Source organism: Eurypyga helias, unplaced genomic scaffold (genome assembly GCF_000690775.1).
Source record: "Eurypyga helias isolate BGI_N326 unplaced genomic scaffold, ASM69077v1 scaffold29900, whole genome shotgun sequence".
Taxonomy (NCBI): Eukaryota; Metazoa; Chordata; class Aves; order Eurypygiformes; family Eurypygidae; genus Eurypyga; species Eurypyga helias.
This window is the reverse complement of record NW_010224373.1, coordinates 23,634-45,670: the sequence shown is the minus strand read 5'-3', so window position 1 is coordinate 45,670 and position 22,037 is coordinate 23,634. Positions and strand designations below refer to the sequence as shown.

Below are 22,037 nucleotides of genomic sequence, written 5' to 3'. Positions count from 1 at the left end.
CACCCGGCTCGGTTTCCGCAGGGCTTGGCGACCCGGTGCTCGTACGTGGCCTTAAGGAGGGCGTGTGTTTTCACAAGGCGTGGGGTGAAGCGCCTTGGGAGCGAGACAGAAATGGAGCGTTCCTCCTTTTAGTACGTCTTGTAAAATACCCTGGTAACGTGCTTTCACGGTAACCGGGAGTCTTGGGTGTTGCTCTTTGGCCGTGCACGTTTAAGAAGTTGAACACCTGGAAAGTGAAATTCTGCTGCCCACCAGCAGTGCCACGTATGTGGGGCTCCCAAGTAAACATACTCCAAAACCCAGGTTCTGCAGATGTCTTGTGGCCGTGCGTAAAGACGGGCAGAACCACAGTTTTGAAGCACATAGAGCTGGCTGGTCATGAGTAGTTCCGATTTCGGCGGCCTGTGCAGGACCAGAGGCGGCGCTGGCCTGTGTGGTAAGAGTTGACTCGGGGAAGGGGCAGTGGGGCTCGGACCACAGCTCTGGAGGCATCTGGGTGCTTTGCACTTGAAAACGGCAACGTGCCGAAGACACTGTCAGTGGTCAGTCTGTGAAAAGGAGCAGTCAAACAGCATGAGAAGTTTTGGGCACATGTGATTTGGTCAGCACGCTGCTGACCCACCTCAGTGCTGAAAAATACTTGGTTGCCCCTTGCAGCACGTTCAACAGCTACATAAACCTTTAATAGAATGCTGAATAACTTTTCTCATTTCTTTCTCTTTTTCGTTGCAGATTTGTGTGATTGCTCATGTAACTGCCATAAAAATGCCAACCCTTCAGCGACATGAAGAAGAGAAATTCTTCGTAAATGCTGAAGGCAGGAAAGAATCTGTACCGAGTATACATGATCCCGCTACAAGGGAACTCTCTGTTGTGGTGCCTTCATACAATGAGGAAGAGCGATGTAAGATTTTTTCTTATTTTGAGGAAAAGAAGAAAATCTATCCGTTGTTACCCTAATAATGCAGAGGTCAGTTTATGTTAGCAGTATATTCTGGCAGGCCTGATTATGTGTCTGATTTTGGACACAGTTTCCAGAAAACAGTCCAAGTACATTGAATTTCAAAATTAAGACAGTGCGTAACTTGATTTCTGCTGCTAAAAATAGCATGGGGCGCTCGTAAGAATCCCTTTTATTTTAATGAAATCCAGCAGAATGGCTGCTCGCTGCTTCTGTAACTGCTGTGAGGCATTAAATAGAAAAAGACATTTAAGATTTATTTGTGAGCTTCCCACTCTGTAAGAAACAGCAGCAGCTTCGGACAAACAGAAGAAGGATGAGCTCATCCTTTTGACTTGACCATATATATGAGTAGCTGATACTGAAGAGTGAAGGCTTTCAGATGCAATAGAAATAACCAAGCTTTCAAGCTGTATTTGGGATTGACGTCGTAGCACACGTTGTCAGTCCTTTTCCTGGTGAGTGAAAATACTGAGCTGTTTGGGATTCCATTAAGGGAGATGTTGACAAGTGTGTCTGGATACAAGGTAGGCCTGGCCCTTTTTTGGAGTCCAGTGCATTCCTCAGCCCTGCGTCTCATAGACTTATTTTCAGTGAGAAAGATCTTGGTATACTTAATGGGATTTTCATTAATTTGTGTCTTTGTGTTTGGAAGTAGGATAATCACCTGAGACGTGCTCAGGAATGAACATACACTGCAAAGACAGCCGTAAGATTGAATGTCTTTCTAACCTGCAGATAAATCAGCTGCAGAAGTTGTTTCTGTTCATTGGCTTCATGGCCAGCAGCCTTAGTAAGAGAAGGCATCTTACTGACTAGTGTTAGGGATTTGTCTTGTTGCCTTCCCTGTCAGCTTGCTTAAATAGGTAAAGTCAGTGCTGGTTTGCAGGGTCAGTCATGGAGAATAATGGATTTTTTTCCTTTGTTATTGGGTAGAGACTTAGAAATTTCAAAATGGAAAATTGGTTCTTTAAAAGGAATGGATTTATCCTCTTACATGAATCATGTTTTTTGTTGTTCTTTTTGGTGCTTTGCCTGTTACCATCTACTAACCTGGCCTCTATCTTTTCTCTAGTACCTCTTATGATGGATGAAGCCTTGGATTATCTAGAAAAAAGACAGGTATTTTCATTCCGCATTCAAAATTCATTATGTTATGTATAATAAGTCAGTGTTTCACTTTCATTATTTTGGTATGTATTAAAGCAGTATTACTTAGCTACTTAGAAGTAACACTTCTGCCTTTCATCAGTTATTTTTAGACTGAATGCTGGAAGGTATTTTTAAATCAAGTAAAAACTTAATTTACTACTATATGATGAAAAATCTATGTATCTGTGATAGCTCTTCAAGCCAGAGAGTAAGGACTAACCCTATGTCTAACTTTCTAAACTAAATCCAGGTTTGTTCCAACAAGTTTTTTAAGCATCTCCAGGATTTGTTCTCTGCGTAAGAAACCCATTGTGGTGCGTAGCGGGGTTTGTTTTGTTTGGGTTTTCTTAAGATGTTGTTCTGAGCTTTCATCTTCTACAACTGAATTGATTTTTCAGTTCTAGGTTGTAGCTGAGGAAAACTGCAACAAGCTGATGTAGTGAAGCAGGCATCAAATATGGCAAAACTCTTTAATTATAGTCACTGTTGTAACAAACACACTACATCATGTTGGTGCCTGTCGCCAAACGTGAATGAGTTAAAAACTGCTGGGGAGAAAAGAACGCTGTTTGAAAGACCTACTACCTACTTAAGAAAGGGAATGAAATGCGTGTTTCTGGTTTTTATTTTTAAGAAACGAGATCCTTCCTTCACTTATGAAGTAATAGTTGTTGATGATGGTAGTAAAGATCAAACCACAAAGGTAAGAAAAAGAGATGTCTTACCAATTTATTGGGTGTATGGAGTTTTGTACTGCATTTGTGAAATATAACAACGTTTTGCCTGTACATTTTGGTACTTGAAGTAGTTGAGAATTAAAATTCCCATTTCAGAATACTTTCTGTCATTGTCCTCTATGCACTATGGATGTCCCATACACACATGCGTACACGTATGGTTCTTTCGCAAATACTAATATTTTTGATTGGCAGCTGTGACAGCCTCTTTCCCGCAGCAGATATTCTAAAAATTCCGAACTTCAGCAAATTTCTCATGAAATATTCTACAGGTACATAGCAATGTGAATATGAGCTTGAGGAAGCTAAAAAGCGTTTTGAAATAGCTGATCCATACTGCCACTGGCAGAATGACTGATCTGTCGTAGAGCTCTTTCCCATACCCTTCATGGCATTGTACATTTAAGAACCCCAGTACTATTTCCAAAATAGTTCTGCATTCTTCTGCTTTGACTTTGATGTCTGTCACCGGAAAGGAAGGCTGGCCAACTTGAGAGTTTTTTTACTACTGCTTGGAAGAAGTTTGAATGAGCTACTAAAATGAATGCTGCTTTTTCAGTTATTTCCCTTAAGCTTGTCCATTAAGGGGGGGTCACGTATATTTTTTGATTGCTCTGCGTTCCATCTGGCGTCATTGCTAGCAGCACACTCTGGTCATGGGTCCCTGTTGGTGTTGGTATAAAAGGTCTGTAATCGTATGGTATAAATTACGTTAGTATCGAGTATTTTGGACTTGGGTGACTGGGGTTTAGAATTGCTTGGGGGAATATCTGGTTCTTACTGAACATGACTGCCTTCCACAGTCTTCTTGTATTGACTGTCAACTGGTTTTTATTTCCCCAGGCAGACTCCAGCAAACACTGGCAGTGTGTTTGTGCCGACTGAAGTGGTTATAATACCTCTGTGCTATTGATTTTTTTTTTTTTTTAAAGGGTGAGCAAATGTAAACTTCTACCTTGATTCCTGGTTTTGGTTTATGCTGTTTTTTTGTGTGTCTATCAGGTTGCAATGAAGTACTGCAAGAAGTATGGAAGCGACAAAGTGCGAGTGCTTTCTTTGGTAAAAAATCGAGGGAAAGGAGGAGCAGTCAGGATGGTAATTGATACTTTCATCTCCTTCTCTGTCTCAACTGCCTGTGCCCAAATATGCAGAACAGGGCTGTGCTGATTGACATTTTGAATTCAATACATTAACAAAACGCTTATCAGAAAACCAAGTACAGGTTCTATAAATTAAAGAAAAGACGCTTTTCAAAATAAGCTTATTTTAGCTCTTGGAAATGGTATTTTCTTGCCAAGAAGATCAATAACAAAGAATTATTTTATATGATAATTCAAAGGAAAGAAAAAAGAGGTTAGACTCGGATTTCATGTTCCTTTTAGTTCCACTTAGAAATAGGCTTGCAACAAAAAAACCCCAACAATGAAAAAAACCACCCAAAACCCCCACCTTTACAGATTAAAGTAAAGCTTTAGTAGAGAAAACACAGCTAAATTTGAAAACATTTCTTTCCAGGTCATAGCTGTGATTTTAAAATGGCTATTTTCTTAGAAGCACTCTCACCCAGCAAAATTTGTGTTGGCTGACACCCACTGCTGTCACCCACATTCAGTAGTAGAACCAGCACAATTTATGCTTTCACATATTAATTTGAACATATCATAAAGTGATCAGATTCTAAAAATAAAATAGCTGTTGCCCATTTAGAGGGAACATTTTTTTCTTAAGATGAATGACACCTTTTATGTTAGAGTGGTATCTTTTATGGGTTATCAGTGACTGTCTGTATCTGTATCCTAAGCTCTACCTCAATATGTCAGTTTAGTTTGCGTATGATACACGAATGACCATAGCAAATGGAGAAAACAGGAAATGAGAAAGTGTGGAGAGATATAATTTTTATGTTATTCCCAGAGAAGGAGAATGAATCTCTGTGTGATATAGTTTTGCCCTGGAGAATGTAGAGTGGGTGTGTACTACCTCCTTGACAGGTTTTTCTAAAGTCACACATGCCCAGTATGTTTGGCAAACCCACTGCTCATTGTTTTCCTATGTGGACCCCTTCAGAAATTACCAAGAAATACGACAAAACAAGCTGTGACATTTAATGTATCATAAACGTTTCGCAGGGATACTGTGACTTAAGACTTATTTCTCAAAACTAATCTAAGATTATCTCTTGAATTCTCTTGAAACAGAAAAAAGTAGCACTGCATCCTCCTTTCCATAGCTCACGTGACAAAGAAAAGCTATCCAGTGCAGTGGCAGCTGCTAATCGCTGCTTCTTTGTGCTCCCCTGTAGCTGACTGTAGCAACTTGCTGTCTCTCACGATTTTACTTTGGAAAGCTTTTAGTTTGCAAGCTTCTCTGGGGATGGATTGCTAACCTTTCATGTTCATGCATTATCTCTGACTGTGGGACACGACGCAGTGTGTGAAGTCTCTAGCTGTTATTGCAATATAAATTGGTAAATTGTTTTTAGTAGCAGAACATTAAGACTCACCCACTGTGCTGAATCTTTGAGATTACGCTGTTGTAGTTACTACGTTAGGCTTTTGCAGTGTCTTGCAGCTGGTTTGTGACCAATGCCTTTTTCAAAGGTGTTGATTTTTATTGACTTATTTTGGTTGCAGGGTGTCTTTAGTTCTCGGGGCAAAAAAATTCTTATGGCTGATGCAGATGGAGCTACAAAATTTGAAGATATTGAAAAAGTAGAAGAAGGTCTAAGAAATCTTCAGCCGTGGCCTGTGAGTATAAATTCTTGTGGTTTTACACTAATATACATCCATTCAGATTGGTTTTTGTAGTTCTTTTCAACTTGTCTTCTTTGAGATCTGGTTGAAGATCTAGGTGTGTGTCTGAAGACCTAGGTGTAAGCTTGGAAGCTGCAAGAACGGGCTGTCAGGAGGTGGTTTCCACAGAGTTCTTACCTCTTTTGCATTCCCTGTGCCTGCTGCAGTGCAGTACATAATGTTCTGTTTACCAGTCTTCAGTCTTCCTTTGAAGTTGTTCTGCTCAATATGAATACCATGTGTTGCCTACTCAGTTAAAAACCAATTTTTTCTTTATTAACTGCTTTGTATTTTCTTTTTATCTGATGTCATCCTATATACCTTTAGGGATGCATCTTAATTTCACCCTATTTCATAAAGGTTGTCTTTTCTCAGAGTTGTTAGATTAATGACAGTATTCACAAGAATTTTTATTGTAAATACAGATTCAGAAAACCTGTGGAACAAGAGCTCCTCCCTGGCTCGTCATCCCCTTCTGAGTGCTTTACTTGAAAGAACTGAGGTTTATTCACTGCTTGAATGCAGAACAGTGAGGTGCTTGCGGCTGGTTTCCCGCAGCGCCAGCAGCAACGTGCGGCCTTCCCGCGGGAGCTGGGGCGGATGCGCCTGGGCGAAGGGTCGCACTCTGCGAGCGCGGGAGCTGCCGGCTGGTGGCGTTTCCCTGACGTGCTCTTGCTGCCAAGGCAGCAGCAGCTGCTGGTTCTCCAGCATCAGTCCCACACTCTCAAATATAGCAGGTTTGAGAGATTTCGTTTGAGAAGTAGTAGATAAGAATAATTTTAAATCTTCTGTTTTAATCACCTCTTTTGATTTAATTGGGGATTATGTTTCTGGCTGGTGACATATCATTTTGTGTGTTTGGAGGTCCATTAGTGAAACAAACACTTTGTCCTGCTACCCCTTCCACAGTGCAGTATTTAGGGAAAGCATACTTTATGTCATGCGTGCCTCGGAACGCTGGATGCATACCTCTGCTGTTTAACACGTTTACTGTGTGCGTACCTCAGAGAAACCCTGTAGGCTAAACCAGACCTGAATAAATTGCACAAATTTGTTTGCACCATATGCTGAATGTAACAAACTCTAGACAGTCTGTTAATTGTAGAAAAGACTTGATTTTTAAGCTCAGAATCTATCGGTAGAAAGAGTGCAGCTATAGGAAGCAGAAAAACACACTGCTTTGAAGTTTTCGTTATACGGGTCTCAACAGAAGATTCCACTGATCCAGAAAATGTTAGTTTAAGGAATAACTCTTTAATCTGTATTCCTGTACAGAACCAGATGGCTATTTCCTGTGGTTCTAGAGCTCATCTGGAGAAGGACTCAATAGCAAAGGTTTGTTTCCCTTTTCTGCTGTGTACTAATACTCAAATTCTTCTATTACTTGATTAAGCTCTACAGATTTTACAATTAAATAATCGATATTTGTAGAAGAATGGAAGCTAAGAAATAGGAAAAGCTTGTCATAAGTGCAGCAGATGCTCCATCGTATGCGAATGATATGTTGCAGATTTGAGGCACTTTGAACTGGTTTGAGTTAGTGTTCCAATGTATGGATTTAATTTTCCTCGTTGAGAACATCTTACAATCAGACCTTCTGATTCCCGACAGAACTGGTAGCAGGTAGCCAGTACTGGGGCTGGAGTGGAAGGCGATAGACGAGTTCGTCCTTATTGATTGTCTTCCAGTGCGAGAGCTTGATCTTGAGACCTGTTTAAAATTAGTTGGGGATAATTAGTGGCAAACTGTTTGAAGAGTATCTCAATTCGTGGGAAAGTACGATAATTTTTCTGTGTTACTGATAGTGAAACTGTTGAGTTTTGAACGCAGGGGCAGTGCTGTTCTGTGTGTGGCTCTTGTGGAATAACCAGCGATGCGTAGGCGCACAGTCCTATCTCGCATCTGGTTTTCTGATGTCTTGGCAGACAGTAGTTGACAAAGCACAGGCACAGAACTCGTATTGCAACAGACCCGTTGCTGGACTAATTTTTTCAACATCACTGGACGTGCTCATCATCTTGAATGTTCTCAAGAGTAAGCTTTGTTTATACTAATGTGTACCACTTGAAAGGATTCTAAAATATATACACATCTACTAAAATAGTTACAGAAGTACAAAAGAAGTTACACTGGTAATGTTCAGTCCCTGGTAGATCTTCATTAGTTTTCTTCTGATTTATCAGGTAGTACTGGAGTGGTTCACTGGAAAGCATTCTTGTGAGTAGTGCTCCGTGTGTGTTAGCATCCTCACCAAAAAAAAAATCCAAAACTCCACCATTATCAGAAATTAGGATAAATCCTTGACATGGTACTTCATGCTCACGGAACAGAATATACCATTTGCAGTTATTTCTTAGCTGTGCAGGCAGTGTATCCTGGAAATGTTGTTACTACATGGGGACCATGTGGCTGATAAATTTGAGCCAAGAAAAAATGCTTCATTTGGTGGTCAGGTACTGAATATAAACAGACTTTGTTCAGTGCCTTCATATTTTTTATCATCTTTGACGGCCTTGGTACATGAGGAAGAGGAATTGGAACAGGACTTTATCTTTTAATGCAAAACTACAATTTTTAGGATGAGTATGTCCCTCCTTTGCTTCCTATTTCTGCCCATATTTCTGATTTTCTGCTAAGGGATTCACCAGGTGGTTAAGTCGTACTGCTCTGTTTTAAATGTGTAGTCCATTTCATCACCCAGCTGTCCCTAAGACTGCCTTTACCACATTGGGAAGAGACTGATAAGTGGTGCAATAGGCATAAAAAAAAAAGGACAGAACAATCTTTGAGCAGTTGGGATTTCTCTCTGGGCTTAGTGGCATCTAAAACGGTAGAATGAAGCTGTGAGAAGCAGCCATATGGGATTTATTATTAAGACCAGAATTTCATCCTTAAATTCAGTCTCAAGACATCAAGAATTCTGTTGTGCCTCCAGAATTGTTAATGTACTTCAATGAATCCTTAGTATGACATGCATCAGTAGTTCTGTTAGAGGTGAACATACCCCAGGAACTGTCCTCTGTGAAGTAAGTGCGCAGCGTCACTGGCTGACAGTCATGCAGCCTCTTAGAGCTTCCCCTGTGGGACGAGTAGCCTTGTGTTCTTGGTTTACACAGTGGTTCACTTTCACCAAAAGGGCCAAAGGATCCACACCAGATCCACCATTATCCTAGGGCTGGAGCACTTTTCTGAGAGGCACAAGCTATGAATTTGAATTTCCTCAAGCCAAGGGCTATTACATAATAAGATGAGCATCCTCTCATTTTTCAAGTGAGGTTTGAAATTACTAGTTTTCAAGGCATATCTTACCACCCCTAGATGCTTACCAGTTTAATTGTTGGCTTCTAAAGATGTGGTGTTTGGCTTGCAGTCTTAGATACAGTCACCTGAATTGAGCTGAAGACCGATAGTGAGTTCAGAAGCTGTTTGTGGATCAGAGTTCTGGTTGTTCTGGAGCTGTCTCAAATAAAAGACGAGGGAGGAACCTTTACAAACCCAGAGTCCAGCCTCTGGATTCCATGAACAACCTTACCTGTATGATTATTATGTCAAGAACAAAAGCTTAACCAGAGAACAGGCTGGGAGAATGTCTACCAGGAAGGTAAAATAAATTTGTGAAAGCAAAAGAACAAAAGAGGTGACTGTGTAACATTGCTGCAAATATGGAATGAAACATTATCTTGCACAGCAGCTGTTACTTTAGTCATCTTCTTACTTGGTGCAACATATACTGCAAAAAAAAGTGCGTTCTCTAATTGCATTCCCTTAAGTGCCTTAACATGGCATGTGCAAGCTCTGGAGATCATGGAATCTTGAATGAAAGAAGAGTGTGGCAAACAACAAGAGATGCTCTTATTTGGGATTTTTTATTATATAAAACTTTTTAATTGTTGTGTCAGAGTAGCAGCTGGAACCTATTTAGCTTTTAGTGTGTATTCCTAAGAGTAGTGGTCTTCATGCAGTTCTGCTGGCTTATTCTCCATTGTTTGTCCTAGTAGCTTTTAAATTTGTTGGACCTTTTCAACCAATTTTTACAAAACCAAGAGGACTAGACAGGGGAAAATACAGCTTGTAAGTGTCCAGTGGAATAGAGCAGGTAGTGTGCCATCTCCCTCCTCCTTCGCTCTTCATTTTCTAGGGGGAATTCCCAGATAACCATGCAGAAGATAATGTGGCTGTCCCTCTAATTAATTGAAGTCCAGGTGGCGGTTCCTGCTCCACTTAATAAGGTGTTACCCAGAAAGGCTCCTCTGAATTAGGGGAAGCAGTAAAAAGCACCTTGGTTTTCTCACATCCTAGGCTAGCATCCTAACCGTGTGCTTGAGTGGCAAGTATTTCCTTTTCAGCTGTGATTTTGTTTCACTGTAACAGTTGAAAAGTTCTGATTTTATTCCAGTGATAAACAAAAGCAGGTTACAAATTTTGAAAGCTCTCACGAAACAGGACTGTTGTCCTGTAAGCCAGCTCTGTTCAGACTTTTCCCTCCTCGCTTACATGAAACCATCTAACATCTTGCCTTTTGTCCACAGCGCTCTTACTTTCGAACTCTTCTGATGTATGGATTCCACTTCCTTGTATGGTTTCTCTGTGTCAAAGAGATCAGGGACACACAGTGTGGATTTAAACTTTTAACCAGAGAAGCAGCCTCCCGGACTTTCTCCACTCTTCATATAGAACGCTGGTAAACTCTTTCTTTGTTTTGTTGTTTTGTTTTGTTTTGTTTTTTCTAATTGAACATGGTTTTGAAAAAATAATTTCAGTATTGCAGCTACTCTGAAGCATGTGATGTCTGTGTATAAATCCTAGCTGCTGGTTAGTGATGAAGAATGTTTGTTTTGTTAGTCGAGAAAATAATAATTCAAATTCTTTCAGTAAGCAGCTCTCCAGGTACTTCCAAGTCATAAATTTGCCTGAAGGAACTGTTGTGGTTTAATCCCAGCTGGCAACTAGGCACCACGTAGCCACTCGCTCACCCTCCCCTGGTGGGATGGAGAAGAGAATTAGAAGAGTAGAAGTGAGAAAAATCGTGGGTTGAGGTAAAGGTATTTTAACAGGTAAAGCAAAAGCTGCACACGCAAGCAAAGCAAAACAAGGAATTCATTCACCACTTCCCATCAGCAGGCAGGTGTTCAGCCATCTCCAGGGAAGCAGGGCTCCATCATGTGTAATGGTTACTGGGGAAGACAAACCCTATCACTCTGAACGTCCCCATCTTCCTTCTTCTTCCCCCAGCTTTATATGCTGAGCATGACATCGTATGGTCTGGAATATCCCTTTGATCAGGTGTGGTCAGCTGTACTGGCTGTGCCCCCTCCCAAGTCCTTGTGCACCCCCAGTCCACTTGCTGGTGGGTGGTGTGAGAGGCAGAAAGGCCTTGACTCTGTGTAAGCTCTGCTCAGCAGTAACGAAACCATCCCTGTGTTACCAACACTGTTTTCAGCACAGATCCAAAATATAGCCTCGTACCAGCTACTCTGAAGAAAATTAACTGTATCCCAGCCAAACCAGGACACAGCAATACACATTTTTTTTAATTTGGTTTCATTTTCTGCCAAAATAGGCAATATATTTTCTGCTTTTATCCTCATCTGTCCTTCAGCGGTCTTTGTGCTTCCTTGCCTTCACTGGCTAATTTCAACCAAACCCGACAACAGTAGGGATTTAAAGATTGAAAGCTTTGGCAAGCTTTGTGGAAACTGAAACTCAAGTAGAGGAGAGAAACTCAGATTATTGCCACTACAGAAGAAAACACTTTAGTATGGACTCAAAAGTTACTTACCATCAGCTTCATAGCTAGCCATTCAGCACTGTGCAAGTGGAAGATAACAGTTCAGAAACAGAGTACCATCCCTTTCCCAGCTAATATTTATAAGATCTGGAAGTAAACTGGGCAATGGAGAGGTATAAGCATGTGGGGAATGTGGGTGTATTAAAGGAAACGGAAGTTGTAAGTGAAATGTCTGTGTTGTACAGATGTTGGGTTAATTACAGTAGGAAATTATGTAGGGATATCAAACATTCATCCCATAGAACCATATATTGAATTCCTTTATATGTGAACCATATATTGGATTCCTTTATATGTAATAATCTGAAATAGCCAAATAATGGAAACTTCTTGTTTTAAACAAAACTGGCCCCTGATGTCTTTACACACGCATAGCATGTGTGTAACAAGGAAAATAAAAACTGGTTAGACATTGTGCCATGGAGGTTCAGTACATGTCATGACTTACACAGATGCAAGAGGAAGAAGTAGCAGTCAGTATTATATTTCTGCTGACTTGGAACGATGGGGAGTCCCTAACTGTGTTGCAGGACAACCAGTTCATACTGACACCATCAGCAGGGGGTTACAGAGAAACCACTGTCTTCATACTGGACAAGAGGCTCTGAAATCTGGGTTTATTACCACCTCTGCGTCGCTGCACTGGGGCTGTTTGGCATCTGAAGAAATTATTTGATTCTTTTTGAATCTTAAACTCCTGTGAGCGAAGTGCAGTTCTGGTAGGTACCAAAAGAAGAATTTGGTTCAATGTGGTCAGTGCCCAGGTGTTCTGCTAACAATGGAGGAGAGTGCTGGGGTGTATTCAACAGCAAGCAGCATTTCATAGGGTAATATTTGGGGCCTACAAGGAAGCTGGGGGGACTTTTTACAGGAGCAGCAAGTGACAGGACAAAGGGTAACGGGTTTAAATTGAAAGAGGGCAGATTTAGATTGGACATCAGGAAGAAATTCTTCACCGAGAGGGTGGTGAGGCACTGGAACAGGTTGCCCAGAGAAGCTGTGGATGCCCCATCCCTGGAAGTGTTCAAGGCCAGGCTGGATGAGGCTTTGAGCAACCTGGTCTAGTGGAAGGTGTCCCTGCCCATGGCAGGGGGGTTGGAACTAGATGGTCTTTAAGGTCCCTTCCAACCCGAACCACACTGTGGTTCTGTGGTTCCGTGATCTGTCTGAGATCCAACACCCTGGACATCGCATCTGCTGGGGGCTCCCCTGCTGCTGAGCTGGAGTGTGAGGTGAGCTGTTGAACACGATTCAGTTTCTGCGCAAGCCTCATCTGTCCTGTCTGCTCAAGAATTTTTGAGCAGACAAAGCTGCTCAAGCCTGTCAGGCTCAGATTTTTTGAGATACTACAGAGTGAAGTCAATTCTTATGTGAGGACATAATAAATATTTAGACTAATACATAACATTTGCTTATGATGTTAATACAAAATGGCAATAAAATTCATTCTATAATTCCTGCCCTGAACATTTAAGCTTATTTCTCAGTTAGAACCTAAATATACACACACAAAGGACAAAATTTGCTTCATTGCATCTAGAGTGCATGTACTTGTCATCCAGTCTCCCTTCTTAGAGAATAGAATAAGGGAGAATTTTAGGATATAATTAATTTCATCTTAATACAGATCTCTGAAATATGCCAGATGAAGTGCAGCTGACAAATTCCTGTTCCAGAACCTTGCCATGCAAACCCAATACACTGCCCTTGATAAAAAGGGACTCCAGACAATTTTTACAGAAGGAGCTATCTCTGCTGTAGGTGACTAAAGTTTAGCAGGGTAAATTCAACTCACAGTGTAGTGCTATGTAGGAAAAAATATGTGTTGGGCTGCTGGTGCCTCAGCTGCATCAAAAGGGTAAACTATTCAGTAAATCCTGAAAGTAGCGGATTACGGGAAAGACTGTCAAACCAATTTTGTATCCAAGGCAGCTCACTTTCTGGACTGTACAGGCAGCACCAGTTGTTTCTGTACTCAAAAAGTCCCAAGAATTCTTCCCTTCAGATAAGGGAATCCAGTAGTGTCTTTGCATACAAGAGAGCACCAGTGCTGAGTTAGCACTGGGCAGTTGGAGACTGTCCCAAAGTGCTGGATATTGTCAATATTGCTTGGAAAACAGAGCAGTAAGTGTTTGAGAAATAATACAGCTTTTCTTTCTGCGTCCCTCAGCAGGCTGATAACACACCTCAAAGAGAAAGCTTTAGGAGCACAGACTCTTCCTTGTGAAGAGTGAACATCTTACACTCTGGTAATAGATAAATCGGTGTAAACTACATAGTTATCCTGCTGCTAGGTCAGGCAGGCTGAAAAATTCCTGTTTCCATGCTTAAATAGCTATCAGAGACACCAAAATAAATACATGTGGTGTTCTCGGTGGTTCACCAGCACCACCTATAAAATGGAGCTTTGTGCTTCCACGTTCATCTTTCACAGGAAAAAAAAAGAGCGGGAACATCAAAATCTTCCTTCAAATGATCGGTGCATCTTTCGCAGTTTCAGTATGAGCTTACTCAGAAGGAAATGGCCCAGTATCAGCTGCCTTGAGAATGAAAAACTCATTGCTTACACCTTCACTTTTTTTTGCTTTCCTCATGCTCTTTCTATTCCAGTTGACACTGAGTTGAATATCACCTCTTTCGTGTTAAAAAATACTGTAAAGCTACTACTGAGAGCATGGTTTTCTGCTTACCATGCTGAATTTGATTTATAGATGCTTAGACTTAGGAAATGTTAAAAGCAAACTAAAATATACGAGAAAGAATAGTTTTATCATTATAGAATCACAGAATGGTTTGGGTTGGAAGGGACCTTAAAGACCATCTAGTTCCAACCCCCCTGCCATGGGCAGGGACACCTTCCACTAGACCAGGTTGCTCAAAGCCTCATCCAGCCTGGCCTTGAACACTCCCAGGAATGGGGCAAATCCTTATTACGGTAATAAGGATCACATAACACTTTTTAACGAGAAACCAGGATATTTCCTAGAACATTTTGTTAATCTAACCCTAAATTTAGAAAGCATTGGAAAATTAATAGATACTGGAAACTGTTTATACATTTGATGCTAAGAAATCATGCTTGCATCCTAAACTAACATTTTTGTGAGTGTTCTCATTCAGTTTTTTGTTTAACTGTCCTTTGGAGAGCTGACTGTGTATATACGAATGCAAACCAAACGTTCTTGAAATTTACTAAGGGGCAGAGTTTTGACATTGGGTTGAAATGTGAGCAACTTTTTGAACAGAGAGCATATGCTTTGCGTTTTAGGTTCTGAATCTGATTACAGCACTAATCTGTTTTTCAGAAATGAATGGAGCACATTTTTTAAATTAAAACTTAAAAGAAAATTAAAAGGAATATTTAAAAAATGTAATAGAGACAGTTGGAATTACTCACTTTCAGAATTCAAAAGAAGCTCGAGTTCTGCATCTACAGTCTTGACCTGAGAGGTGTAAGTGAGTTTGCTCAATTTTAATACACAGCAGGAAAACTGGAAAATTAAATGGTCTTACTGGCAGAATTTTCCTACCTTAAATTTGGTCATTGATTTCGCCTGACTACAAAAAAAAAAAAAAAAAAAGAAATCATAAATTTTGTTCCAGCCAGAAAATGTCATTCCTTACCTAGGAGAGCTAGACATGGCAGCAATTGCTGTCCTACCTGGAATATTGATAAAATGAGGGGTATTCGAAACGTAGTTCTAGTCCAGGTTTGATGGACATAGTAAAGTGGCAGTTTAAAATGATACTACACAGCTCTGGAGATGGCTGATCAGATCGAAGTGTTGCTATTACTTCTGTCTACTAAAAATGCCTCGTGCACCGAACAAGCCTTTCTGTTTCATGTTTAAAACTTGAAAGCTTAATATCAAAAATGAAGCTTTGTTTTTCCCATTTGTCACTGAACTCTAAATGGGAATCTCTTTTTTAAAATTACAGGAAAACAAGCAGTCACATTGCTACAAGGATTATTTTTCCACTCCTTTGGCATTATTGTCCAGCACAAGCACAGGAATGAATGGTTTTTCCTGGTTTTGTGCATGACAAGACGTTTACGAATGTCTAATCAATGCAAAAATATTTTGCTCTTATGTCTGTTGTGTCTTGTTAGAATCCTCCTCCTGGCAGATGTGGACTTTCAAAAGCCCCGGTACAGCCAGGGCAGTATTGGAAGTCTAACCCTCTTGACATCCTATTTCATTCTTAGACCTCTGTGGTCATTGCAAGTCTTCTCTGCCCATTAAGGGTTTGCGGGAATGATATATTTTGGGTATAAAAAACCCCTAAATTCCAGCTAAAGCAGTATAACTGATGGCCAAATTTTGATATTTGTAACACTTAATATTGGACCAGCAAGAAAAAAAAGACTCCTAGTACAATTTTGAAAGAGAGAATAATTTTACAGGATGGATATCTTAGCAAGCTGAAGCATTTTAAGGGTTCATTTTGAAAGGGTTGACTTCAGTTAAACACCCACCAACTTGGTGTTCAACAGAGTTTTAGCCAGCATCATTGTAAATTCTGACTTAACCAGAAGTACTCCTTAGCGTAACCACAGCCACACGGAGAAGTTCTTCTGTATTTTACTCTTTACGATTGTGTTAATTGACACACAATGGAACCGCTGTTAGAAATAGATGGGGGAAGTGTTCAGACCGTGTGTTTCTGGGTTTCTATCTTTGGGTACTTAGATTGGAGCCTGAATTCGTTCCCGCTGGAGCCACTTAGGTATTCTGAGCTGTGTCCCCCTTCCCCAGAGGCACCTACTTTCACTCTCTGCAGCAGGAGCCGGGGAAGTACATGGTGTGAATAATTCCCTGCTGCTTCTACCAGTGGTTCTGTCAGATGTTAACTAGTCACAAATGGCTTCGTGTCAAAACACGTGTATTGCACTCACCAACTCATGCACTGGCCTTGCTTTGATCTCCTCTAGGGTAGGCTCCAGCTAACATACCCACGCTTAAATCCTGACTATGGAAACTTCCACGTGGTTCTTCTGTACCATCTGGTGATCTGCAGAAGGGGTGTCATACTTTCAAGATACTGAATACACTACAATCCATATTCCCTATTTAACTACTCTAGTATGTGTGTGAGGTGTGCTGAAAGGTGGTGATGAACGGGGGAAGAAAAAGGATATCCCAGCAGAATACTACAGAAGTCATTCTCTGCTTTAAATAGGGTTTTTTTAATTTCAGGGTATGTTCACTGTTACACAAATGGCTGCCACATGTAACAATATTAGTGCTCAACCTGATTCATTCCTCTGCTTTTAATCTTTTCCTTTGAGCGCTGTAGTTCGCCAAACTATGTAACGTTGTTGTACTGTGATGTGTGTGCTGACATTCCGGTAATCAGCTCTCCATAGGAATTGTTGCAAATAACTATTAGTTCACTAGGCTAATACTTTGTGTAGTTATGTTTTTAGAGCAGCTCATAAAGTATAATTCATGAGACAATTATTCTGTGTCTCTTAAGATTTTTAGTCAGTTAAGTACTAAATACTACAGAGTTAGATTTAGTCTTAATACACATGACTCGTAAACATTCAAAGGTGAGTGCACGGGGGTTTTGGCTTTCAAATGTCAGCGAAAAATTAAATATTACAACTTCAATAGGAGAGGCAATGACATAATTAATAAAATAATCACAGAATCACAGAATGGTTTGGGTTGGAAGGGACCTTAAAGACCATCTAGTTCCACCCCCCCTGCCATGGGCAGGGACACCTTCCACTAGACCAGGTTGCTCAAAGCCACATCCAGCCTGGCCTTGAAGACATCCAGGGATGGGGCATCCACAGCTTCTCTGGGCAACCTGTTCCAGTGCCTCACCACCCTCTCAGGGAAGAATTTCTTCCTGATATCCAATCTAACCCTCCCCGCTTTCAATTTAAACCCATTCCCCCTTGTCCTGTCACTACAGGCCCTTGTAAAAAGTCCCCCCCAGCTTCCTTGTAGCCCCTTCAGGTACTGGAAGGTGCTATAAGGTCTCCCCGGAGCCTTCTCTTCTCCAGGCTGAACAAGCCCAACTCTCTCAGCCTGTCCCCATAGCAGAGATGCTCCAGCCCTCTGAGCATCTTCGTGGCCTCCTCTGGACTTGCTCCCACTGGTCTATATCCTCCTGATGTTGTGGGTTCCACAGCTGGATGCAGTAGATGAGGTGGGGTCTCAATAATAACAATATCCAACCCTGATTCAAAGAAAACAGCAAAATGGCAAGGCTGCTTGGATCAGGTTCAGTTCAGTGAGGTAAAAAAACCCTCCCTTTATTCCTGTAATGTTTTTGGTGACAATTAAAAGGCCTGATGGCCTAATCAAAATCAGATTTACAAAGTGGTTCTAAATTGTCTACCCACAATAACAGTGGTCTCTGTGCGTGACCTCTGTTCACGCCGCCGTTGCTTGTTTCAGCGCTGTCCGTAGTGATGGCAGTAGGTCTCCTGTAACGCACATGTGCAGCGCATGATCAGGTTGGTGCGGGTTTGGTAACGATTCCACCAGCCAGCCAGCGCGCTGTGGGCTGTGCGGCAGTGGGAACTACCTGCGTGGGTCATACCTGAGTGCACATTTGCAAGGGGACTTCTACCATTGCATCCATTAATAGCTTGGCAGAAACGTACTGCACTCCTTAAAAAGAGCGGGGTGGCTTGAAGTAGCAGGAAACAACATCTGAACTTGGCCAGCAGCCTGCTAAAGTATGTCTATTTGCCTGCTCTAGAATCTCTGTCTGGCCCTTCCTACCCTCTCTGTAGTGCTAAATGGGATTACCCATGACTTGAATTCAAGCAAACCTTGAAGCCTGAACAAGTAATGTTATTTTTTTATTGCATACATTTTCTCCAGTGGCAAAAGATTTTTTTTCATTTCAAAAGAAAATTGCCTTGGATTTAGCAATGACCATATATATTGAGGTGCTGAGAGATATGGTTTAGTGGCGGACAGATACGGTTGGACTGGATGATCTCTAAGGTCTTTTCCAACCCAGTGATTCTATGATTCTATGATATAAGGAGATTCTAAAGTTCAGAAGTTACTGAGAGAAAATAGTGTTGAATTGTGCTTGACTGCTTCGCAGCCGCATTTTCAAGACCTGTGTAAGCTGGCTTGGGGCATCTGTTCCATTGGCTTCAAACTGGAAACGTTACCAACAGCTTGGCTAAAACATTCCTAATTCCTTAACCTTCAAGGTTTAGTTCCCTGGGAAAAAAACCTCTGTTTGAATATGTATTGAATCTAGTGGAAATCAGGTGTGGATGGGCATTGACAGTTTTTTCCAATACAGACTAGTATTTATAAAAGCTTTTTATTGGAAAAAATATGACTGTTTAGCTTAAATTCCAATTACTAGAACTCATTTAATGAACAAGAACACCCCTTCTGGCACCTGAGGTCTACAAAGAGGAGGGGAAAAAAGACCCAGCAATCAATAAATTTAAGAAATTTAACCAAAATCACCAGATTATGAAGATTCATAATTGTGATTTGCATTCACTCTTGTCAGCAGTAGCTACTGGTAGCTGATTCCTACGTGAGCATTACGAGCTGTAATCGCCAAAACACTTTTCTAGTATCAGAAGCTGCAGTGTCTCAAATCCAGGACGCCCACTTGAGCATGCAGTTGAAATAATGAAACAGAAACAGTTCTCTGCAGAGAACTGAGAGGGTTAAAGCAGATTTTGGAGAAACTGGGCAGGGAGGGGCAGCTGACCTTAAGTAGGATCACCTCCCATTTTGCTGCACAACCTGCAAACAACTGTGCCAGGTCTCAGAAGGGTTTTTGTGTCGGACATTGTATGATCACCAGGAAAAGTGCAGCTGTTGTTCAGGTTCTGTTACGCACAATAACATCAGTAATTTCTCACTTCTGTGCTGCTGCCGTTATTCTTGACTTAAAAAGTACAAGCAGAAACCATCAGATCAGCATAAAGCCATGGCAGGTAGTTGTTCCCTTCGACGAAGCTACTGGAGATGGAGGCTGACGGTGCGCGTTCAGCCGCTTGGTTTCTGAAAACGTTTAAATCACGATTGTGGCAGAATGAAAAGTGAGAAGCGGTCTGAACGCAGCATGACCTGTACCTTCGGAAACAGGACGCAGCGAAGTATCGTTATCTGTATGTTGGCGATGTTCGGAGCCCTTCAGTCAGGGAAATTAATTTCCCTTTCGTGTACATCTGACCTGTAGAGCATTGGTATCAACTTCATAATTGAACACCAACCTCCTTAAATCAGGCTAGGAGCTTAATTAACAGTGCCACCATCTTTCTTCTGGAAATAAGTGTGACTGTGTTTGCTGTTTCCTGTTCTTCTTCAGGGCGTTTGATGTGGAACTGCTTTACATAGCTCAGCGCTTGAGAATACCTATAGCAGAAGTTGCTGTCAACTGGACTGAAATTGAAGGTAGGGGAATTGTTTATATTCTTGTAAGATTCCTTACGTGTCAATCCAGAACTAAATATTCAGGGGACTTCCCGTCTTTTACCCAGTGTTGATAACTCACAGCCTTCTTTCCATACAAGTTTTGAATTTCATGTCCTTGCCAGCCTGCTGCAGTGGCATGGCACAGGAAGAGTAGGTGAAGGGGTAACAAGGGGAGACAAAACTAAGCAGTTAGACATGGTGCTGCTTTGGCACATCCTCTTACTGTAATGTGTTCATAAAAATACTGCAACTGTAAAACAATCTGCAGAAGTCTGACCATTGTTTTTTATTGATTCAACTCCCATTTCACTGTGTCTCGCCTTCCAAAATTCTCAGCCCACCGAATAAGGCTTCCTCTCTAGCTCCCTCTCTTCCTAAGATGCAATGTTCTTTCAGACCTGTAGGTAGGTCTCTCTTACTGGGTTACTGGGAAGTATAGCTCCTGACATGTGTCTTCATAGCAAAGCTGGCTTACAACGTCCTGCTTGCTTCTGCTCACTTCCTCCCTCTCATCAAATGCAGTTCCTTGGGTTTTTTTTTCCCTTTCACATTTTCTTTTCTGTTTTGAATCTGAATCTCTTCTCCTCAGCACAACCCTTGGACAACAGAAAGTAAAACGAACTGCGGTGGTGACGAAGGGTGGGAGCAGAGAACACCCTAAGTCAGAGAACAGCGCAGTTCCACATGTATATTGCACCAACAGAAACGTTGGCAGAGGGGAGAAGAGGGCTTGGTGTCATAGCGTGGGTGCCTTACCTGGCCTGAAGGTTGGCACGATCATACTGTTGCTGTAAGGCACTGTGGTGTCCTCTTCTCCAAAGTCCCTAAGGAATCCTTTTCTTAATTATTGGTGTTCAGATTCCTATTGAATCATAGAATCCTAGAATGGTTAGGGTTGGAAGGGACCTTAAAGACCATCTAGTTCCAACCCCCCTGCCATGGGCAGGGACACCTTCCACTAGACCAGGTTGCTCAAAGCCACATCCAGCCTGGCCTTGAAGACATCCAGGGATGGGGCATCCACAACATCTCTGGGCAACCTGTTCCAGTGCCTCACCACCCTCTCTGTGAAGAATTTCTTCCTGATATCTAATCTAAACCTCCCTGATTTCAATTTATACCCATTACCCCTTGTCCTATCGCTACAGGCTCTTGTAAAAAGTCCTCTCCCAGTACCCTTGTAGGCCCCCTTCAGATACTGGAAAGCTGCAATGAGGTCTCCTCGGAGCCTCCTCTTCTCCAGGCTGAATGAAGCCTTGTCGTGGAGAAGGCCTTGCATCTGGTGATGTACATGGAATTCCAGTGCTGCTGGCAAGCTAGAATCCCCCACCTGTGGTATAACGCAATTGCTATAAAGCAGTAACTTTCGCAGTATGAACTTTTATGAATGTTAAGGTCTAGGCTAGGGGGCTGAATGTGCTGAGAATGCAGAGGTTCAGGACTACTTAGATGCATGTCTTGCCAATGCTCATTTTTTCTAACAATGTCCTTTCTCCTTTATTAATCACAGGTTCTAAGCTAGTTCCCTTTTGGAGTTGGCTGCAGATGGGCAGGGATCTTCTTTTTATACGACTGCGATATATGACCGGTGCCTGGCAGCTTGAAACAAGAAAATGTAATTAGGTTATTTACATTTTCCAAATATATTATTATACTTAATGGAACATGAGAACAGTTTCAATCAAGTGAAGTGGTGATGAAAGCTGAGGTAATTCTCCATTGTTCCTGTTGTATGTTTCATTTTTGCAGCACGTGTGAGTTTTTTAAGATTGTCAGCAGGGAATTTGTACGATGTTTTGAAAAAAGAAAGCATTTCCAAAAAGGTTTACGTATCTGGTAATCATGGTTTTTATTTTATTAAATAGTAGCTTTAACATGTCTTATAAATTCACTCGAATCAACATACCTGTTTTTTCTCATCATACATTTGGAATTGCCTTATAGATATTGGAAAGAGGCACTCTGTTCTACAGTGCGCGGTATCGTGTTGTGAATGGCCACAAGCGTTTGTTCCTGTGGTATCTGGAAATACATGGCCATGTTGCAGCGTGGAATTATCAATCACAGTTTACACCGATGCATGTTCAGATTCAGTGTTGTGGGAAACATTAATGGGTTTTAGGGAGTTGTACCAGTAATGTTCATAAGGCTGTTCTGAGAACTTTCAGTAGTCTCTTGACATTCCAA

At 41.4% G+C, this 22,037-nt stretch overlaps 1 protein-coding gene across 1 annotated transcript; it reads left to right on the top strand.

The window, feature by feature from the left end:
• Nucleotides 1-732: 732 nt before the first annotated feature.
• Nucleotides 733-21,473, top strand: ALG5 (ALG5, dolichyl-phosphate beta-glucosyltransferase; the record flags this gene model as incomplete). The annotated part of the gene is made up of 9 exons (XM_010161362.1): nucleotides 733-904; nucleotides 2,037-2,083; nucleotides 2,748-2,816; nucleotides 3,853-3,945; nucleotides 5,484-5,597; nucleotides 6,918-6,977; nucleotides 10,172-10,323; nucleotides 19,744-19,829; nucleotides 21,361-21,473. Coding segments are annotated over 9 exons (906 nt in total), but the record flags the coding sequence as incomplete, so codon positions are not given.
• Nucleotides 21,474-22,037: the final 564 nt, after the last annotated feature.